The following is a 21840-nucleotide window of genomic DNA, read 5'->3' on the forward strand; positions in this document are numbered from 1 at the left end:
GGAGGCGAGGGAGGGAGGGAGGGAGGGAGGGAAGGAAGGGGGAGATGTCTTCCTTCCTCTGGAACAAAAGCCCTTTGCAAACTCAAGGATGCCCAATTCCTCTCCTTTTGGGGGGGCCGCTTCAGCAGTTCCGACCTTGCTTGCAAACAGTCCTCTGCTTCTCCCCCACTTGCCCACCCTGATCCGTGGGTGCCTGCATCCATTTCTTCCCATTTTCTTCGTCTTCTAGGGAGCCATTAAGCCTTTGCTATAGCTGTCTCCTTGCTGTGCTTTCTCTTGCTTAGAGTCCCTTCCTTTAAGCTGCCCACAGCCCGCTGTGATCTTTACAATGGGGATCGATGCAAGCACAACGATAAGCGGGAAGTTATCCCTTAAAGCAGGCCTGGGCCAACTTGGGCCTCCCTCCAGGGGTTTTGGACTTCAACTCCCACCCTTCCTCACAGTCTCAGACCCTTTCCTTTTCCCCCTCAGCCGCTTAAGCGTCTCCTCCTCCTCCTTCTCCTTGCTTAAGCGGCTGAGGGAGAAAAGGAAAGGGCCTGAGGCTGTTAGAAATGGTGGAAGTGGAGGTCCAAAACCCCTGGAGGGAGGGCCCAAGTTGGCCCAGGCCTGCCTTAAAGGTAATCAGATATCCAGGAGGGAAGGGCAGCACAGGCACACAGTTGGAAAAAGTTCTTCCCAGGCTGTTTCCTGCAGTGAAAGCCCCCTTTGTGCAGACAGGAAATCAGATCAAGCCCCATTCACTCAAAAACAACATCTTTCCCAACAACCAACTTTCCCTTTTCCTCTTGCTATAATATAAACCCCTTCCTAGCTTTAAAAACACACACACATATTTCAGTGGTTTTCTTTCAGTGCGACACGTGGCAGAGTGGGATGTTCAGCAATCCCCCCTCAATTCCTTATAAGGAGTAAGCAAGGGGAAATGGGGTGAAATCTTGACCCCCTGGATGGAAGACATCATGGGGTTACTTGGGAATGCAGTTGTTGCTAACTGGAAACTTTTCCCATTCGTCTTCAATATTGGCATGGAACATAGAGGGAGTGCATCTACAAAGTACAGCTAATGCAGTTTGACACCTCTTTAATTGCAAAGGCTGAATGCTATGCAATCCTGGGAGTTGTAGTTTTGTGAGGTGCCCATACTCTTTGGCAGAGAAGGCTAAATAGACGTGTTGTCAAAGGCTTTCATGGCCAGAATCACTGGGTTGCTGTGAGTTTTCTGGGCTGTATGGCTATGCTCCAGAAGCATTCTCTCCTGACGTTTCGCCCACATCTATGGCAGGCATTCTTAGAGGTTGGACACTAGTCAAGTGTGGTTTATGTATCTGTGGGAAAAAAAAACCTTTGCTGTTTGAGACAAGTATTAATGTAGCAATTGGCTACCTTGATTAGCATTTAATGGCCTTGCAGCTTCAAGGACTGGCTGCTTACCCATTAAGAAAATCCAACTGATGCTACATTGAGCAAAGGACAAGAGGGATCGTCTCACCTCTCCAGGAATCTACTGTGCACCTTACAGCTGTGAACAAGTCTACATAGGGACCCCCAAACGCAGCATTGCCTAAAGATAAATCAAGGGACATGAAAGGCACAGCAGACTCACTCAACCAGAGAAGTCAGTCATAGCAGAACACTTGATGAACTAACCTGGAGACAGCATATTATTTGAGAACACAGGAATGCTGAACCACCCTAACAACCACCATGTCAGACAACACAGAGAAGCCATTGAAATCCACAAGCATGTGGACAATTTCAACAGAAAGGAGGAAACCATGAAAATGAACAAAATCTGGCTACCAGTATTTAGAAAAACTCTAAAATCAGGACAGTAAATAAAGAACAATACTCAGAAGACGGGTATTCCAGACAAGAAACTATCAGGGCCAGTTAAAACCTGCCAACAAAGTATTCCTGCAGGCAGAAATCAGCTGGGCCTTGAAGCTGCAAGGTATTCAAGGTGGCCAACTGCAACATTCACACCTGCCTCCAACAGACAAGAGTTCTTTCTCCCACCCTGAACATTCCTCAGATAGATAAACCCCACTTGACTAGTTTCCAACACCTCATAACCTCTGAGGACGCCTGCCACAGATGCAGGCAAAATGTACGGAAAACTCACTGCAACCCAGCTAAATAAAGACTTTGTTGAACTGCAACTCAGGGATTCCGTAGTACTGAGCCATGGTAGTTAAAGTTGTCAAACTGCATTAATTCTGTAGATGCACCCATACTTGACACACCAGGAATTTAAATTGCCATAATTCTTGGTTCATGCTCTGCTCATGAACTAGGATAGCACTGTTCAACTGTGGGCTATTTTGCTTCATGTATCATGATATTAAGTAAATTCTGCATGTCTCTGATCAACCTAAACTAAGACGATGTTTGGAAAGGTGTACGTGTAATTATGTCATATTAATTTGGGACAATAGCCTCTTGCAAATGTTAAATGTTCAATGTATGCCTGTTCATAGTGATGTCTCCTAATTTTATGCATAGATATTTTTTGTGTCCTTGGAGCAGAAATTGTGCTCCAAGGAGCTAATAGTAGAAAAATATGAAAACACCAGATCAATCATAGAATTGTAGAGTTGGAAAAGACCACATGGGTCATCTAGTCCAACTCCCTGCCATGCAGGAAAACACAATCCAAAGCACCCTTGACAGATGGCTATCCAGCCGCTGTTTAAAAGCCTCCAACGAAGGAGCTTCCACCACACTCTGAGACAGAGAGTTCCACAGCTTGTACGGTCAGGAAGTTCTTCCTAATGTTCAGGTGGAATCTCCTTTTCCTGTAATTTGAACTCATTTCTCCTAGTCCTAGTCTCCAGGGCAGCAGAAAACAAGCATGCTCCTCTTCCTTATGGCACTCTTTCACATATTTATACATGGCTATTATGTCTCCTCTCAACCTTTTCTTCTGCAGGCTAAACATGCCCACATTCCCAAATTTTTAAGATGCTCCTCATAGGGCATGGTCTCCAGATCTTTGATCATTTTAGTTGTCCCCTCTAAACACCTTCCAGCTTGTCAGTATCTCTTTTGAACTGTGGTGCCCAGAACTGGACACAGTGTTCCAGGTGAGGTCTGATCAAAACTGAATAGAGAGGCATCATGACTTCCTTTGATCTAGACCAGTGGTCCTCAGCCTGTGGGTCCCCAGATGTTTGGTCTTCAACTCCCAGAAATCCTAGCAGCTGGTAAATTGGCTGGGATTTCTGGGAGTTGTAGGCCAAAACACCTGGGGACCCACAGCTTGAGAAACACTGCTGTAAAGGATTAAAATCTTGCTAGAGAATGAGTATTTTAACTCCACAGCGAAAGGCTGTATGACTAGAGCTCTGAAACTGTGGGAAGCATTTCCTACATTTGAATTGCTATCTCAGAATATCTCATCCCATTAGGACTATTTTGGGATAATGGCCGTATGATAAACATAAATCCTAAATCATTTAAGATAAGTCTAATAAAGTAAAAGGAATTGTGAGTGGAAATGGCGTATATACCAGAGCATACACAGTATATGAAAAATCAGATTGGATCACACTGATGGAGATGTAGTTAGGTAACAGACTTTCTTTAAAAAGGTGACCTATTTCATCCATTGGAGAAGGTTCTCGATCCAAATCATTGTTCAGAGTGGCCTTGCTGAGCTACAACAGATCAGAGAATACTGTACAGCCAGGCCTCCGCATTCGCTATGTTTAGGAGCATAGGGCTCCTAAATGTGAATAAAGAAATTGAAAAAACACCCCTCTAGGAATTTCTACATCTTCCAACATGACTCTGTGGTCAACATCTGGTGGAAACTGATCATAGAATCGCATAGGAGAACCTAGAAATTAAAGAGGGATTCTCTAGGGATTTAGGTTTTCGGCATGAGGGCCGAAGTTTACTCATGCCTGGTCTAACGCTATGTGAGTGTGCTGTTTTTGTGTTCATCTAATACCATGAGATGTGGAAGCATGCTATCCTTTTCTTTCTTCCCCCTACTTTTCTCTCACCTTCATTGTATGGAGGATGACTTTTTTAAAACAGAAGAGTCTCTTCTGTCAATATACTTTATGTTCTGATTCTCCCGGGTTTACCCTCCAGAGGTATGTCCCCATCCCAAGCCAGCCCCAACATGTAGGAGGTGATGGAAAAAGTGTGATACACAGAGAGTGAGTGTGCTTCCTTTTCTCACATGATTTTTGAACACAGGAGCAGAACTTTTGCACAGTGCAAGTGTTACAGCTAGCTCCTGGTTCAAGATTGCGTAAACCGTATGCTGGAAATGAGATTAACATAAATGGTGTGTCTGTATTTTGACTAAGAAGTGGGGATCTTGTGCTGTTCCACAAAGTGCTAACTAAGGAGTGGTGTGGCTGACTCAGTATGAAGTAGCAATGCACATGGTGTGACTTCAGAGCAGCACTCAGCCTTTCTGACACCCTTTGCTGCTGCTGCCGTAGCAACCAGACAATTCTGGGTGATATAAACAGTGTTCCAGAAATGTCATTGGAAGCTTCCTACTCTTGGCTGAAAATCTTTCAAGACATAACCCTCGCAATACAGAAGTTTAATGTGAAATGGTTACGTTCTGTTCTGTTCCAGCATATGTATTTGGAAACTTTTTAGAAATGATATGCTGGATTTTTTTAAAAAATGCATTCCTTTTGCTAAAGACAGGCACCCTTGTTCATGTTTGAGAGCACAGTTGTCATCTGCTGGCTGGTGATAAAGTTATGGCTGTAGTTGCATATGATTAGCATTAATTATAAACACTAAATTAAGTATTAGACATGGTATGCTTAATTAATGGAAGTTTTGCTTACAGATGAACTGTTAGTAAACCTAATAAATTAAGTTTTGATGGAATGGGGAAAAACATTTACATTTCTAAGTGATTCTTTTTATTTTAAAGGCAAGTTTTGTCCTGTTTGATTAACCACAAACTCATGTAGTTTAGTCGTTCCCAACCTTGGCACTGATCCATATGTTGCTGAACTACAATTTTCAGTATTTTCAGCTAGGCATGGGCAAACCTTGGCTGTTAGGAATTGTGGGAGTTGAATTTCAAAACATCTGGAGGGACGAAGTTTGTCCAGCCCTCTGTTAGCCTGTCAGTGGTCAGGGAAAATGGGAGTTAGTCCAAAAGCATTCTGGATGTCTAGTTTAAGGTTACATTTCCAGCAGTGGCAGGCTGTTGTTTTTTTCCTTCTTACAACCAAGGCATGAAGAGAACAATTCCACTCTTTGTGTTGGTTTGCAGGATATGAAATATAGAGGTATACTGTAAATGGGTAAGGTTACATTTAGCTATCATGGCAAACCAGAAGCACTAAGTTTCTGGATGAAAACTCCCAGAACTTCTCAGCCAGTAGGATGGTTATACTGGTCGGGGGAATGAAGGAAGTTATTTTTCAAAAGACAATAACATTTCCAATCTGTGCATCTGATGACAATTAGGGGAATTTAATTCTTTTGAGAAATCCACTGAGCCAAGTGCCAGGAAGAAAGGCATAGGCACATATAACCTTTATACCTGGGTTTTATATCTTGCTCTTCAGTCCTGAACTCTGCAACTCATTGCAATAAATCCTGACAAACTGGGAAATTCCAAATTAACAGAAAATGCAGCTACATTTTAAGTATGTGTGTTATGAAAATAAACAAAGTGAAGTACTTACATGGGGAATATAGCAATACGTCATTGTAAGATGGACCAATTCATTGCAAAGGGCTCTTTTTTGTAGCAGGGGGATTTGAAACAATTTTAAGCAATACATATTTTAAAATGGAGGTAGAAAGGGGAGTAATGTCACAGCTTGTTGTTATGCTCCAGATACAAGAGACCCATACCTTGATCCTGGATAAAGAAGGCCAAGCACTGACATTCTTCTGGAATTTTCCCACTGAAAATTCTCAGTGAGCCTTTATTTACTCAACCATTTGCATTCCTGAATATGGAAGCAAGTACTTCAAAGTCTTGAGAGATAAAAGGAGCCAGAAACAAAGATGAGCTTGACTGCAGAATTTGAGTTGTAGTTTTAAATAACCCAGATACTCTTTAAGCCATCTAGGTTCATAGAATAAGAATACTGCATTTTCCTGTACAGATTCCTTCTGTGTAGGCATTGAAAAGCAAGTTTATCTTTCTAATCAAATCAAATATTGAAGTCATTTCTAGGTAGGAATACTTGTTATTTGTTTTCTCTTGCATAATTAAAAACAATGACATACGGAAGACTGAAATGTGAAACTTTACTTTGGGGGTGTTAGCTAGTAGATGGGATCTAAATCTAAGATGTAAATAAATGAAGATAAGAGTTTCAAAGGGACAAGGTTAGGACAAGGTTTACAATACTGCTAAAGACTGCATTCCACGCTGTCCACATTTTAGATGTTTTCTTCAGCCTGCTCCATAAAATGTTATGGCACAAAGAAAGTTCATTGTCTTTAAATTACCATAGATAAACAATTCTCAAGGCTCCATATTGAATTCTTGCCTTTCCAAGGAATCATTGTCCAGGCATGGAAGGCTGGTCTAGGAATTACTCTGTAAGGTAAAGGTAAAGGTTTTCCCCTGACATTAAGTCTAGTCGTGTCCGACTCTGGGGGTTGGTGCTCATCTCCATTTCTAAGCTGAAGAGCCGGCATTGTCCGTAGACACCTCCAATGTTATGTGGCCGGCATGACTGCATGGAGCGCAGTTATCTTCCTGCCGGAGCAGTTCCTGTTTACCTCTACTCACAATGGTATGTTTTCAAATTGCTAGGTTGGCAGAACTGGGGTTAACAGCGGGAGCTTACCCGCTCCCCGGATTCAAACCTCCGACCTTTCGGTCAGCAAGTTCAACAGCTTAGCAGTTTAACCCACTGCGCCACCGGGAGCTCCAGTAAATCCAAATGGTAATTGTAACTTAAAGCTGGACATCGTGTGCTGAAAACAGTTAAAAATGTAATAGCAGGTACAATAAAATACTTGCATTGAAAGTTATATCGCTTTCTCATGGCCCACATAATCTGAAATGTATTCTTTGACAGCCCAGGTTGCTGATATCATTTCCAGCACAAAGTCTCTAGCTAGCGGCTTCCGTGTCTCCTGGTATGCATAAATAGGAATAGTGATGGAGTTCAGTATAAACAAGGACCTTTTACCAATCATAGCACACTGGCTGCATTGTGAAAGGATCCCTTAAAAAGACCTCTCCTGGGGTGACATAGGCATTCAAGCAGTATCTCTTAACACGAACCTGACAGGCGACATACTTACTTAAACTACTGATTCAGAAAGTAGCTCGAAAGGCCTGCTTTTTAAAGCTGCAGTTGTGTGGAAAATGTTTAAAATGTACAACTCTGGGAAAAAAAAACACAGAACCTGAGCTGAGTGCGTGGAAAAATTCTAAGTGTCATAACCTTTAGAAAATTATCTAGCTGTGCCAGGGCAATTTTTCTTTCAAGCATGAATTATATCTGGTCTGTTTTATCTAAAACAAAATATTGCCTTGGACCATTTGTCTGTGTCTCTTCAACAGATTTGTTAAGTCCTGACTATATAAATAAGGTTTTTCTCCAGTTCAGCTACTGTCAAAAATATTGTTTTAATGCTGTTGTAAGTTATCTTGAGATATTTTGTTACAGGGCAGGATGTAAATATTTTCATAATAACATAATAACAGCACCAAATTGATACCAAGAGAATTTTCCTCAACTTTTTAGCCATTGACCTGTAGAGTCCTTTAAGGCTCCATTTTGTCTCCCCTGCTATTCAGTATCTGCATGAAATCTCTGGGAAAGGTTATCTGGAGGTTTTGGGATTTAGTGGAACTATTATAGTGGTGATGCCCACCTCTGTTTCTCTTTCCCACTTAACATTATGGAAACTTTTTTGCTGAACAGTGTTTGACATCAGAACTAGCCTGGATTAAGGTGAATTATTTAAATCTTAATCTAGACAGGATGGTGGTGCAGACAGAGGCGGTCCAACCATAAGGCGAAATAGGCATTTGCCTGTGGCGCCATCGTCCCGGGGGCACCATCGTCCTGGGAGGAGGGCACCACTCTCCACCTCCTTCTCTTTCAGGCCTTCCAGCGGCCGCGCTGGGCCTTCTGGCCAGCGCAGACCCACCTTCGCACCATGCAAGCCCACCTTTGGGGCCTTCAGAGATTGTGAGGTCTGTAGGAACTTGGAAGCTAGGTATGTGGGGTTTATATATCTGTAGAAGGTCCAGGGTGGGAGAAAGAGCTTTTCTTTGAAGCAGGTGTGAATGTTGTAATTAATCACCTTGATTAGCATTTAATGGCCCTGTGGCTTCAAGGCCTGGCTTCTTCTTGCCTGGGAGAATCTTTTTTTGGGAGGAGTTAGCTGTCCCTGATTGTTTACTGTCTGGATTTCTTCTGTTTTCAGAGTGTTGTTCTTTATTTATTGTCCTGATTTTAGAGGGTTTTTTTTTAATACTGAGGGCTATCTGGGTTATCTAAGTCCACACTGCCCTATATCCCTGTTCAATGTTTAGTGCTAAATTTGCAAATATAGTAATTCCTACATAACATTACCATGTATTGAACTGCTTTTTCTATTGATTTGTTGTAAAACATGATGTTTTGGTGCTTAATTTTTAAAACCATAATGTAATTTGATGTTTTATAGGCTTTTCCTTTATACTTCCTTATTATCCAACATTTTCGCTTATCCGCTTTTATTTTTCAGTGATTGGTTTGCGGGGCGCCAGAATTCTGTTCGCCTACACTTGAAAAATACCTAGGGCCGGCTCTGGGTGCAGATCAAGGAATGGGGATCCAGCCTCTGCTGGATGGGATTACACTTCCTCTGAAGGCACAAGTTCACAGTCTGGGTTTACTCTTGGATTCAGCCTTGAGCCTGAGGGTCTAGTTTCTGCCAGGAGTGCATTTACAAAATAAAAACTACAGCACTAGCTGCATCCTTTCCGGGAAATGTGTTATCTGTTTATGGTGATGCATCCACAGGTTACATCCCATTTGGATTATTGTAACATGCACTGCTCTAATAGCTCTCAGTCCATTTCTGGGCATGATTCAAAGTCCTTCTTAGGACCAATAAAGTCTTATAAGATCTAAGTCCAGTCTATCATCCTATATGTTCCTGCCTAGACTCCATTATATTTAGGGAAGACCCTTTACTTGGTCCCACCTGGTACCACCAGGGTGTCACGCACAAGGCAGCGGAGCACCAAGAACCGTACACGGAGGCCAATAACTATCTAATATCTTTATTAAGGAAATAAATAAGATTAATAAAAACAAGTAGAAAATATAGTTCAGAAGCAGACCTATCGAATGAGGTCAAATATAGTCCAGAAATATATTGTCCAATAAATGATATTAGAGTCCAAAGATAAAATCCAATAAACCGAAACACACACTATTGCCAAGCAATAGTGTGGGGAAATGTCCAGGGTCTTTCAAGGTCCAAGGTAAAACCACAAGAAGGCTGGAAACAAAGCTTGAATCTAGGAACAAGGTCCGTGACTAGGAACGAGGCAAGGCAATTCTTGAATACTTGAATAGGCAAGGCAAGGAAACTGGATTTATGGATTTAGCGAAGTCCCCACTAGGCTGGAACACGAATTCACTCCTGAAGCTGCTCTGTTGTCTCCGCACGGAATCAACCGTGCCAGGCACCTTTAACTGGGTCTCGTTTTCCCGCCAAACAGGTGTCCAGCGTTCTCTTTTCCTAGAGAACAGGAAACGAAACCCAACTTTCCAGATGTGAGACTCCCTGGATTTTCCCAGGGGAAACATGGCTAATCAGTGTCTTGTTTGGCTGCAATTCTGAAACTCCTGCGAACTCGCTCTTTCACTCCCCTGTCTGCAGCAAAGGACTGTCTCCTAGCGAAGGGAGGTGAAAGCTGCTCAAGGTCTGTTTTAATGGGTTCTTGGGCAGGAACATCAACATCAGGCATCTGGAAGGATTCCAGCTGTTGTTGATCCGGAGAAAACCCCATGTCTTCATCCTCATCAGCCACAGTGACACCAGGAGTGGGACTACAAGGCCCATGAGGCATCACACAGGGAGGCTAGGAGGGCTTCCTTCTGTTGTCTTTTTGTTCACAAGTGAGAATTTTTCTGTTTCACTAGGTTTTTGGAAACTTCTAGGGTTTTCAATAGTGTGTTTTTCTCTTTTTCGTTTTGCAAAATGTAGATACTGTACTTAACCACACTGTTTTAAGTCTTGTATGTTGTCTTGAGTCTCATTACAGTAGATTCCCGCTTATCCAAGTTCCGCTTATCCGACACTCTGTATTATCCGAGGCAAATGTTCTCCCCCATTCTCTCTCTCACTCACTCACTAACCCTGCTGGGCCCCGGTACTGCTGGAACCCAGCCAGTTGAGTGAGTGAGAGGGACGAGGGAGGACAAGTGAAGGAGGGTGGCAAAGGCCCTCGCTTGCTTGCTTGCTCCTTCATGCTGCCGGGACCCGGCATGGCTAAGGAGCTGAGGGACGGAGGGCGGGTGAGTGAAGGAGGGCAGCAAATGCCCTCCCTTGCTCGCTCGCTCCTTTGCCAGTCTGGGCCCCATGCTGCCGGGACCCAGTGTGGCGAAGGAGCTGAGGGACGGAGGGTGGGCGAATGAAGGAGGGGGGCAAAGGCCCTCCCTCGCTTTCTCTCTCTCACTCACCCCGCCAGGTCCCGGTGCTACTGTCGCCGCTGCTGGGATCCGTCCTGGTAAGTGAGCGAGGGAGGGAGGTTGGGCGAGCGAGCACGCACCCTATTATCCATCAGTTTCACTTATCCATCATTCTGCTCGCCAGTTTATGAGGGATAAGCGAGACTCTATTGTATTTGGAGAAGAGGAGAGATGTAAGTAAGTGAACAGATAGCAACTTTTAAACTCACTGAGAAACAAATGACACTTTAGCGAAATAAAACGGAAACGTTTCACTCCGTTGGCATTCTTGGCTTCATAGAATACTTGGTCTTGGTAAGAAAAGCAGTCATTTGGTAGCATTTGTTAGGTCTGTTGACTATGATAAGATTTTGAATTTACTGAATTGGGTGGTACTATTTTAAAGGCGACTGCTTTATGCAAGAAAATTCCTCTTGAATTAAAAAAGGATCTCTTTGTTTATGGTGAACACCAGACTTTGCAAGATTATCTGGGAAATGTTTTATTGTAGTAGTTTGACTTAATAAAACTTTTCACTTATTTCTGAACATACACAAAATGTTTGCAACTCTGGCAATTTATTCTGTGTTTTCCTTTCCTCTTCCTAACAGGAATCTTTGCTTATTTGAACTATAGAGTGCCCAGGACCAGGAAGGAGATATTTGAAACTCTAATAAAAGGACTACAAAGGTTAGAATACAGGGGATATGACTCTGCAGGTATGTAAACTATACTGTTGTAGACATTTGTGCCTGCTGCCAGGCACAAATGTCGTAGTGTTATTGCGTAGTGTTTCTTCTGTACCAAGCAAATGTTCTAGGAGCTATGTGGTGGTGAGACTAGGCCCATATCTCCTAACCTCATGGCTTCCAGATGTTGGACTACAGTGCCAATTTCCTCAATCAGCAAAATAAATACTGTGTTCTGTTACACTAGATGATAAAATGTGTTCTGCATTTCAGGTGTTGCAATTGATGGAAATAATAATGAAGAGAAGGAAAGGAACATCAAATTAGTTAAAAAAAGAGGAAAAGTAAAGGCTCTTGATGAGGAGTTACAAAGTAAGTATACGTGTTTGCATATATTTGTGGCCTGTATGACATTGAGAGTAAGCAGAGTGTCAAGTCTTTGTTGTTTTCTTTGAGTTCTTTCTAGAGGCAATTATATTGTCTCTAGAAAGAATTCATTACATTATTTGGTGTGGTGCAGGGTGAGTAACACATGTATCCATTAGTATGTGGGAATGGGTTTTTCACTTTTGGCAGTAGAGTACCCTGGGAGATTAATCCCTGTGGCATGCACACACATTTTGTGCAAAAAGATACATTTATCACACAACAGTCAACTGAAATTTAGGGCATTAATGATTAGTACTGTCAGCCATCCACATCTTGAAAATATTCAAAACAAATTCCAATAATCAAAGTTTTATTTTGCCATTTTTATATAAGGGGCACCATTTTACTACGTCACTGTATGCAATGGGACTTGAGCATCCATGGATTTTGGTATCCATGGGGTTCTGGAGCCAAATGCCAGCAGATATAAAGGACCTAATGTACTCAATTACAAATATTACATAAATGCAAATATGGAATTAATTAGATGATAATGTTGTTGATTAGATTTATTATTATTATTATATATACCCCACTTTTTCTCTCCATGAGGAGACTCAAAGCGGCTTACATTAAAAGCATTTCAATACAATTTCAAATCTACAAATATACAAACATTAAAACAAAATTAAAAAACATTTGTATTTAAAAATTCAGTTAAAATCTTTGTTCTTAAGGACATCTAAATATATGTGGAATACTATATAAAATTGAGATGGGGGGCCTTGCTTGAATATTACACTGAGTAATCAAGGCCTATTCTACCATGCTTCTAAGTGACTTCCAACGATTGGTTTTATCCTAAAATGTACACTGCAGAGACTGGTCTGTGCCAGACTGGTGTGCCGAAAGGATGGGGTGAAATGGTCGGGGCAGCTCATTTGTTTACATTCAGGTCTTGGCACCTTATATGCCTGCACATGTGCCTCCCCGCTGCTCTAGATCTTTATTGTAAGTCATTTTTATCTGGCTGGAATTGTTAAAAGCCAGATTAAAAAAGAGTAGCCACCTGAAGTGAAAAGATTCTGGAACTGTAAGGAATTTTGAACCATGATTCTTTTTCTTTCAGAAAGGACTGAACTTAGGTTTCATGGCTTCCAGTAAAACACTGACCTTAAAAGTAAAACATATCTCAGATTGTATATGTTTTATGATGCAAAAAGATCACAGTTTAAGAGTTTATTGATCATGTTCTCTCGTTACTATGATTTGACTTTAAAGTGACCACTGCCTACCAGGGCCGTAGCCAGAAAATTTTTTCAAGGGGGGGGGGTTGAACTCCTAACCCCACCCCCTCCGGCTACAGGCCTGTCAATATCTGCTTGAGATAGTGCCTGGAGGGACTCTTAATTTTTTGCATCTCATAGACTTAGCATGGGGATTTGGTTAACCAGTTAACATTCATGAGTAAACCAGGTTTTTTTTTTAACCTGAAAATTTTCAGGGGGGGAGGGTTGAACCCCTACCCCCCCCCAAGCTACAGGCCTGCTGCCTACTAATGTTTTCCCTACACAGAACAAGATGGTTTGGATCTAAAGGCAGATTTTGAGACACATTTTGGCATTGCTCACACCCGCTGGGCGACTCATGGAGCACCAAACGCAGTGAACAGTCACCCTCAACGGTCAGATAAAAGCAATGGTAGGTAACTTGCATTATACAAATTGAAAAAAACAAACAAAATGAATTGTGTTGGAAATCCCTCAACACAGAGTTGTTGTGTGTTTTCCGGGCTGTCTGGCCATGTTCCAGAAGTATTCTGGAACAACCTCTGAGGATGCCTGCCATAGATGTGGGCAAAATATCAGGAGAGAATACTTCTGGAATATGGCCATACAGCCCGGAAAACACACAACAAAACTGTAATTCCGACCATGAAAACCTTCGATAACACATCCCTCAAAACAGTTTTTGAAACTCTTGGCCTGCTATTACTTGTTTGTGTAGTTTAGATAAGATTGGTGATAACAGAAAAAGTCAAAATGCAGAGCTTTTGTGGGTTTATAAAGGTCCAACATTTGACAAACCTTAGAATTTGGGGATCAGAAGCTATTGATACCCTAATGCCCTTTATCAATAAGCACCCATTCAAAAAATTTATTCAGATCAAAATATTCGACAAGTCTCTAATACTGCCCTACAACCTAAAGGCAATTCATAGTAGCCAATGGTATCTGATGAAATTGCTGATAGAATTTCAGTTTAAAAAAAACCAAAAGGAAGGTTGAGCCCTTTGCACTTTAGAAGTTCTTTTCTTTTTTTAAGTACACTTTTAAATCACCTTTACAGTTTATGCTACACTCCTAACCTTTTTCTTCTTACTATTTTCAGAATTTGTTGTAATCCATAATGGGATCATTACAAATTATAAAGACCTAAGGAAGTTTTTGGTAAGCTGGTAACAACAAAACGATGTATAAATATTTGTTTGGTATTCCAGTACTGTGGCATCATTAGGTTTTTGGGTTTTGTATTGGCAATCCAATTCTTGAGAAAAATCTGTCCTAGGCTGTCATTAGCTTTACCAGCTTATTGTGAGATGAGAAAGATCTTGAAGATAATGGAGCATGAATACCTTGTTAGGAAGTAACGCAATACAGTTCCTGGTAGGAATTAGTCTTGGGCCTCACAAGCCTGATAACTTTTGAGACACCGTGATTTTAATGCCTTTGAAACTGACGATTAAGTGAAATATTTATATCATCAGAATTTTGTTGGTGGTCTGAATGACAGCAGTGGTGATCAAGGCAATTAAAGGAATGAGAATCCATGGCTTGTGTATGACTTCCTATTTTGACTAATGGTTGGAAATAAGATGTTACTTAAAGGTATTGAAATACTTTGTATACAACTGAACTTTTGGGTCCTAGGCAAGTGAATAGTTGAATTGAGAAGTTGCCCTTGGGTCTGTCCCTGAGTAGAAATGCCTAGGACTAAGTTGTGCGTTGGATCCTTGCTAACAAAATATTCCAGTTTGTAAGAATTATGTTTGATACTGCTTTTTCTATCAAACGCCCTAATAGCTAAGCATCACAGACTTTTTCAAGTTAGAAATTTAGAACCCATGTGGAAAATAGTTCTTCTCTCCTGTTCTTGATCATCTATACGAATTTCAAAGACCTTAAGAAAGAAGTCTTGACCTAATGTTTCTGTTACAACATTCCAGGAGACCAAAGGGTATGAGTTTGAATCTGAAACTGATACTGAGACCATAGCGAAGCTAATCAAATATGTGTACGATAATAGAGAGACCGAAGATATCAGCTTTTCTACATTAGTTGAAAGAGTCATTCATCAGCTGGTGAGTGAGAAATCATAACTATTGCTCATTGCAAAATATGTCAAAGGACATAGTGATCTGCTTTTCTTTAATACAATTGAAATTTTCTTAAGGATTTTGTTTGTCCTGGAACACTAAAAAGAAATGATTTTAAATTCTTAGTTATATTTTGCTTTCATTCTTAACAAAACATAATTCCTAACAAAAACATGCCCTGTGACTACAAGTTAAAGTGATTTACAGATGAGATACATGGCAGAGGTTTGAATGGGATTCCCCCCGTAGTCTTTTCCAACTCTGTGATTCTACTTTTAAACAGTAACATTTCTAGCAGTATTTATTATTATTTTCTTTCACATACCTAACATTTTTGAATTCTTTTATGAATTTTGTTTGGTATGGAACAATCAAAAATGATTTTCAGTGCCTAATTATAGTTTGCTTTCATTTCTAATAAAACATAATACTACCTGCCCTGTGATTGCAAGGTAAAGCGAGTAACCAGCTCAGATGAGATAAATTAAGGAACATTTCTAGCAGTATTATTTCCTTCTGAACTGAAATAGTCAGAGTGTAATTCTTCCATCTACCAATTATTTCCTTCCATCAAAGTTGACAAAAGATAGGATCCTGTGCTCTGCTAAAATAAAAAGCACAAATGTCTAGACTTCCTTAACCATTCACTTCATTACTTCACACAGTACATCATATGGAGTTGGGTGCTAGAACGTGTCATGACAGCTACTAATTTGGATGGCATTAAAATAGTAGGCAAATTCATTGAGGTTATCAGTGGATTGTAGTTTTGAGGGCTATATATTACCACCATTATTGGCAGTAGGTAGATAATTGAATATCAGTGGCTAGGGGGAAAGAGAGGAAGGGTCCTTTTGCATTTGTGTCTTGCCTGTGGCTTTTTCATAGATAAATTATTAATTGCATTCTGTTTTAAACAGTTTGGCAGAATTTAGTGAGAATTAAACCCACACCTATGTGCACAGTGCTGCATTTATTTAATTGACAGAATGCAGGATTTTATTCTTATTCTATTCCTTTGTTGCTAATAAATTTTCCCTGAGACAGCTTCTGACCAAAGCATCATTTTACTCTTTTACTCTCTTACCCTTACAAATATTGTTACTATTATTCCATTCTTTTACCCATTAATGTATATTTTCCTTTCTCAGGAAGGAGCTTTTGCATTGGTTTTCAAAAGTATCCATTATCCTGGGGAAGCTGTTGCTACTAGGTATGTAAAGTGGACTTCTGTATAATATGTATACAGCACCATGCTAGCTACAGAAATATGAAGAGTCGTGAATTTTTGCTAATCAAGAGATGGTTGCATAGCAACTCACTGCCTTGTTCATAAGGGTTCCTAAGAAGGGTCCTGGATGGATCTTTGTCTTTTAAATGATTGTAGATCCACTTTACTCTTCATGGAACATATGTAAAGACCTTATCTATTTTTCCATTGCTTGACAGGAGAGGGAGTCCCCTGCTTATTGGAGTTCGCAGTGAATCTAAGCTTTCCACTGAAGAAATCCCAATTTTATATAGAACATGTAAGTTGTTGCAGTTATTGGGAACTGATTGCAATGTAGAATGGTTCATTTGAAGTTTCAATGAAAACAAAAATATGTCACTAGAAGTCCCATGGACTTCAGCTGCTTCTGTATCTGAGCAGGATCTGAATGCTGAAATGAGTCCTTAGTTATAAAATTGACAAGAGGTAAATATATCCATTTAAAAAATAATGTCTTCTAGCTGTGTTTAATCAGGGCACTGGGATTCAGAATATTATTGTGCATTGAAAAGTTGATTCCACCTGTAATTGCCCTGCAGACTAGGACACGAAACAATGGCTCCAAACTATAGGAAAGGAGATTCCACCTGAACATCAGGAAGAACTTCCTCACTGTTAGAGCTGTTCGGCAGTGGAACTCTCTCCCCTGGACTGTGGTGGAGGCTCCTTCTTTGGAGGCTTTTACGCAGAGGCTGGATGGCCATATGTCAGGGGTGCTTTGAATGCGATTTCCTGCTTCTTAGCGGGGGGTTGGACTAGATGGCCCATGAGGTCTCTTCCAACTCTACTATTCTATGACTATGATTCTAGGTAGATTGATTTATTGATCCTGTGCTTCAATTTCTCCCATTGAAACCAGTAAGTTGAATAAAGGTTGAGTCTCCCTTGTATAAAATGTTTGGGTTCAAAAGTTTTTAGATTTCTTTCAGAATGCCTATATTTACATATACATAGTGAATGAGGAGAAAGGGGACTAGTTCCAATTCCAGTCAGTGACCACTGAGTTTTTCCTAAAGGAGGATGAGGGGGAGGATTCCACTTAAACATGGTTCTTGGAAAAAGGATATGTCTCAGATGCATCCCCTATAGACAGCACATTTCTGGCCTTTTAGCAAAGTGGCCAGGAAAGGAGGAGAAAATACCCCTTGCAGTGGCTGATGGTGCAACTCCATTGCTTGCCCTTGTGGCTATTTTCAGGGCATTCGCCCCACCATTGGTCAGACAGACGCTGAGACCAAAAGAGTTTGGGATATCTGCTTTGTACAGGGCTCCTTGAGAAAAAATCTCAGTGGGTGCCCTGGGTGACTAGTAAAAAAAGTAGGTTTTTGGAGTATTTTGGATTTCTAGATAAAGGAGACTTGACCTATTTTCATCATGAGATAGTGGGTCCAATTTTTAGTTGTTCATAACCTGTTTCTTACTAGTTGCATTCTGTGTTTTAACTTGATACTAACTATTATGGATATGGTGCTTTCTCCCCTTTTTCCTAATTGATAGGTAATATTGAAAATGTAAAGAATATATGTAAAACACGGATGAAACGGCTGGACAGTTCTACCTGCCTTCATGCTGTTGGAGATAAAGCAGTTGAATTTTTCTTTGCTTCAGATGCAAGGTAACTGAAATGACATCACATAAGCAATACTGGTTTAATTCTGCATTTCTAATTTATAAAGAAATTTAATCAATTGGCAGTGTCTGCTGTTAATAACCTCTTTGAGGCCTAGACAAAAATTATCTGCCTGTGTGGACTGTCCTGGCCATTTGCACTAAATGCATAGCTAGAATGCAACTAGAGCATGTTTAGCACTATGCTATCTGTGAAGAGGAGTTGAGGAAAGAGAATTGCATCCATGCTGCTTGCAGTGGATATATGTGTTTGCTGTTTCTAAGCCCTTTGCTATGACGGGAGACTTTACAACCTGCTAACTCATCTGTATGCTTCTGAAATTTTTCTTTTCTTTCTTTTCTTTTCTTTTTTTTTGTATAGTGCCATAATTGAGCATACCAACAGAGTCATTTTTCTAGAAGATGATGACATTGCGGCAGTGGCTGAAGGGAAGCTTTCTATTCACCGGTTAGAACGCTCAGCCAGCGATGACCCTTCTCGAGCCATACAAACCTTGCAAATGGAGCTTCAGCAAATCATGAAAGGTAAGGCCAACTGAGCAATCTTGCAATAAAAGGGCATGAAGAGGGAAGCTTGAAGAGGTAGGGCCAACAATGCTGAGGGCATAAGTTTTATGGGGAAGAGGATAGTAGAACATTAGATTCAGGTAGGGATAATTAGCAATAGGTAACAGAAGCAGATAAGAATGGATAAATTCAAGATCCAGGTAAGAACAGAGAAATTAATCAGGGTTAGGAATGGTTAAGACCAAAATTTATTTATTTATTTAATACATTTATATCCCACCCATCTCACCCGAAGGGGATTCAGAGTGGATTACAAATTAAATGTATATACAACATTATATTATTAGCATAGCACAATACTGGCAATAAATTACTATATTGTATTATATCAATATATTGTAATATTATTTTTAAATTACATGTAATATATAATATATAATTAACTTTATTTGGATGAGAGTTGAGTGTGGAAAGAGGTCAGGAAAAATCTGTAATTTAATTAACATGTTACATTATATGGGGCTATTGAAATGTTTCTTGTTTAACTTAAAATACATCTTCACAGTTTTATTTTTATTTTCGTCTCTTTTCTCATTTAAGAATTTATAATGTAGAATTGGTCATGTCTTCACAAATTGAACCCAACACCGCTGCATTATTCCTCCCTGACTGCAGTCCAAGTACAGTAGAGTCTCACTTATCCAACATTCTGGATTATCCAACGCTTTTTTGTAGTCAATGTATTGTTTTCAATACAGTAATTTCTACATAGCATTACTGTGTATTGAACTACTTTTTCTGTCAAATTTGTGGTATAACATGATGTTTTGGTGCTTAATTTGTAAAAGCATAACCTAATTTGATGTTTAATAGGCTTTTCCTTAATCCCTCCTTATTATCCAACATATTCGCTTATCCAACGTTCTGCCGGCCTGTTTATGTTGGATAAGTGAGACTCTACTGTACCACAATCAGGAAGGGATCTTAAGTGTAATAGGGCAAGGTTGGGTGATAGGACCCCAGTGACTTGTTTTGCAAGGAGAGAAGATCTGTCATAAACAGCTTTTTAAAAAAGGCCTTTTTTATGGAAACTGGGAATCTAGAAACATTTCTATTCTATTCTATTCAAACCTAAGCTAGTGCCCAACAGTATAGAATGTCAGATCTGAGAACTTACTTTGCTTATAAATTGTATAGTATGCTCTCATCTTAACTACCAGCAACTCATTTAAAAATATGAGTGTGGTTTTATTTAAAAGCTTTGTATTCTTTGTGTTTGCAGTTTCAGTCCCTCAAGGTTACTTGCAATTATAGAAAAATAATATTTTCTGAATAATTAAAAGTAGCAAGTAGCAAACAAGGATTATCTATGTCAATGGTTCACAACATTTTTTTGACCAGGGACCACTTTGACCAGGAACCACTCTTCAACATCCTGCTGAGATTGTATTTCTGTCCCTAGTTGTTCTGCTGTAAATCTCACCCTCAGTTACAAAATCACTATGAAACTGACTGATCATATTTTGTAAAAACAGGGAACTACAGTGCTTTCATGCAGAAGGAGATATTTGAACAACCAGAATCTGTTTTCAATACTATGAGAGGAAGGGTGAACTTTGAGACCAACACAGGTATGTTGTAGAAACTTAACATCCCTTTCAGCTTTACTGCTATTCTTTAAGAATTGCCACCTAGCTGAACTAAATTATTCCCTTCTGTTTTGTGGAAACTATAGTTCTTTTAGGTGGCTTAAAGGATCACTTGAAAGAAATCAGAAGATGCAGACGACTGATAATTATTGGTTGTGGAACCAGTTATCATGCGGCTGTGGCTGTAAGTTCAATTTACTCTTGAATGTGAAAGTTGTTCAGAGAACTCCTGGCAGTATTAGTATGTGAGCCTTGTAGTGTTTAGGTTTGTTCACATTTTTATTTTATCTCTCCACATAAATGCATTCAATTCATCCTGTGCAATTTTCTAGGATGACACTGTTTTAGAAAGCTGCCTTAAACTAAAGTTGTCATTCTGAATAGCTATTAAACTGGAACAGCTATTACACTGATGTGGTGTTTTTCCAAAATAGATTTTGCATTACTTTGCTGATCCACCCATCACACCTAAATTGAAGATGAAGGCTGTCTTTTTTTTTTTACAGACCCGTCAAGTGTTGGAAGAACTGACTGAACTACCTGTGATGGTAGAGCTTGCCAGTGATTTTCTGGATCGAAATACTCCTGTATTTAGAGATGATGTATGCTTTTTCATCAGCCAGTCTGGTGAGTTTATTATTTCCCCAATAGCAAACAGTTTTATTTTGAGTTTTGGAACTTTAATGCACAAAGAAACAGCTCTGAAGCAATTCTGATTGCCATTTGCCATCATACATAATTTGGCTTGAGCATCTGCAGTAACACACCACTTGCCTTCCACCAACATAGTAGATTCCAATCTGTAGACTGGTATTTTTTTTTTTTTAGCTTAGGTTTGTAGGACAACTTCTTCCACTGTAGGAAGAAAAGGTGTTGCCATCCTTCACTATGACTACAGTGAGCTTTGTATGAAACTTTTGAAGATACCTTGGTAACCTCAGCTATGTAAAGAAAAACTATTCTTGTTTGTTAAAGGCCAATAAGCTTTTGATGTATAGACTCAATCAAGGAAGTGGTGGCCTTGAATCTGCAAGACCTGAGCAGAGCAATTGTTGTCTCTTGGGTGTCTGCCATTCATAGAGTTGCTTGTAAGTCCACCACAGCAGTTAACAACAACTACAAAATTTTGTGAAGGGATAAGGCACAACTATTAACAACATGGATTATTATCACTTTAGTTTGTAACTCAAGGTGCTTCTTTAAAGCCATGTGAGTATCATTTGGTCATGAAACTGCATATAGCTAAGCCCACTATGGATATTTTTTGACTGCCAGTCCCACTACCAGGGCCGGCCGGAGATATTTTTTGATGTGAAGCGGGGGTGCTGAAAAGCGCCCCCGCCACCGGCGCCCTGGCCCCGCCCAGCGTGCCCTGGCCCCGCCTCCCACGCTGCGTGGGAGGCGGGGCCAGGGCGAATAGTGAGGGGGCGGGGCCAGAGTTGGCCCCGCCCCCCCGCCCAGCGTGCCCTGGCCCCGCCTCCCACGCAGCGTGGGAGGCGGGGCCAGGGCACGCTGGGCGGGGGGGCGGCGCCAGAGTTGGCCCCACCTCCCACGCTACTCCCGCTTGCCCGTCTGGCCTTTTCTAACAGGCCAGACTGCAGCGGAGGTCCCTCCAGGCCGCAATCGCGGCCTGGAGGGACCTCCGCTGAACTCTGGCCTGCTAGAAATGGCCAGACGGGCGAGCAGGGGTAGCGTGGGAGGCGGGGCCAGCTCTGAC

General features: G+C 40.7%; 1 protein-coding gene across 3 annotated transcripts in view; it reads left to right on the plus strand.

The window, feature by feature from the left end:
• The window catches only part of gfpt2 (glutamine-fructose-6-phosphate transaminase 2), a 116375-nt gene that overhangs the window by 80489 nt on the left and 14046 nt on the right, over positions 1–21840 (plus strand). For 2 of the 3 annotated variants that reach the window (XM_062970297.1, XM_062970298.1), the window contains exons 2-13: positions 11246–11353; positions 11597–11695; positions 13268–13393; positions 14084–14142; positions 14919–15053; positions 16220–16281; positions 16518–16597; positions 17836–17953; positions 18329–18492; positions 20010–20105; positions 20210–20307; positions 20630–20750. In XM_062970297.1, coding sequence (XP_062826367.1) covers positions 11246–11353; positions 11597–11695; positions 13268–13393; positions 14084–14142; positions 14919–15053; positions 16220–16281; positions 16518–16597; positions 17836–17953; positions 18329–18492; positions 20010–20105; positions 20210–20307; positions 20630–20750 — 1266 coding nt within the window. Of the gene's footprint in view, positions 1–8217; positions 10083–11245; positions 11354–11596; positions 11696–13267; positions 13394–14083; positions 14143–14918; positions 15054–16219; positions 16282–16517; positions 16598–17835; positions 17954–18328; positions 18493–20009; positions 20106–20209; positions 20308–20629; positions 20751–21840 lie in introns of those variants that run through there. The other variant, XM_062970295.1, reaches the window with a different exon arrangement.

This window comes from Anolis carolinensis, chromosome 2, assembly GCF_035594765.1.
Source record: "Anolis carolinensis isolate JA03-04 chromosome 2, rAnoCar3.1.pri, whole genome shotgun sequence".
NCBI lineage: Eukaryota > Metazoa > Chordata > Lepidosauria > Squamata > Dactyloidae > Anolis > Anolis carolinensis.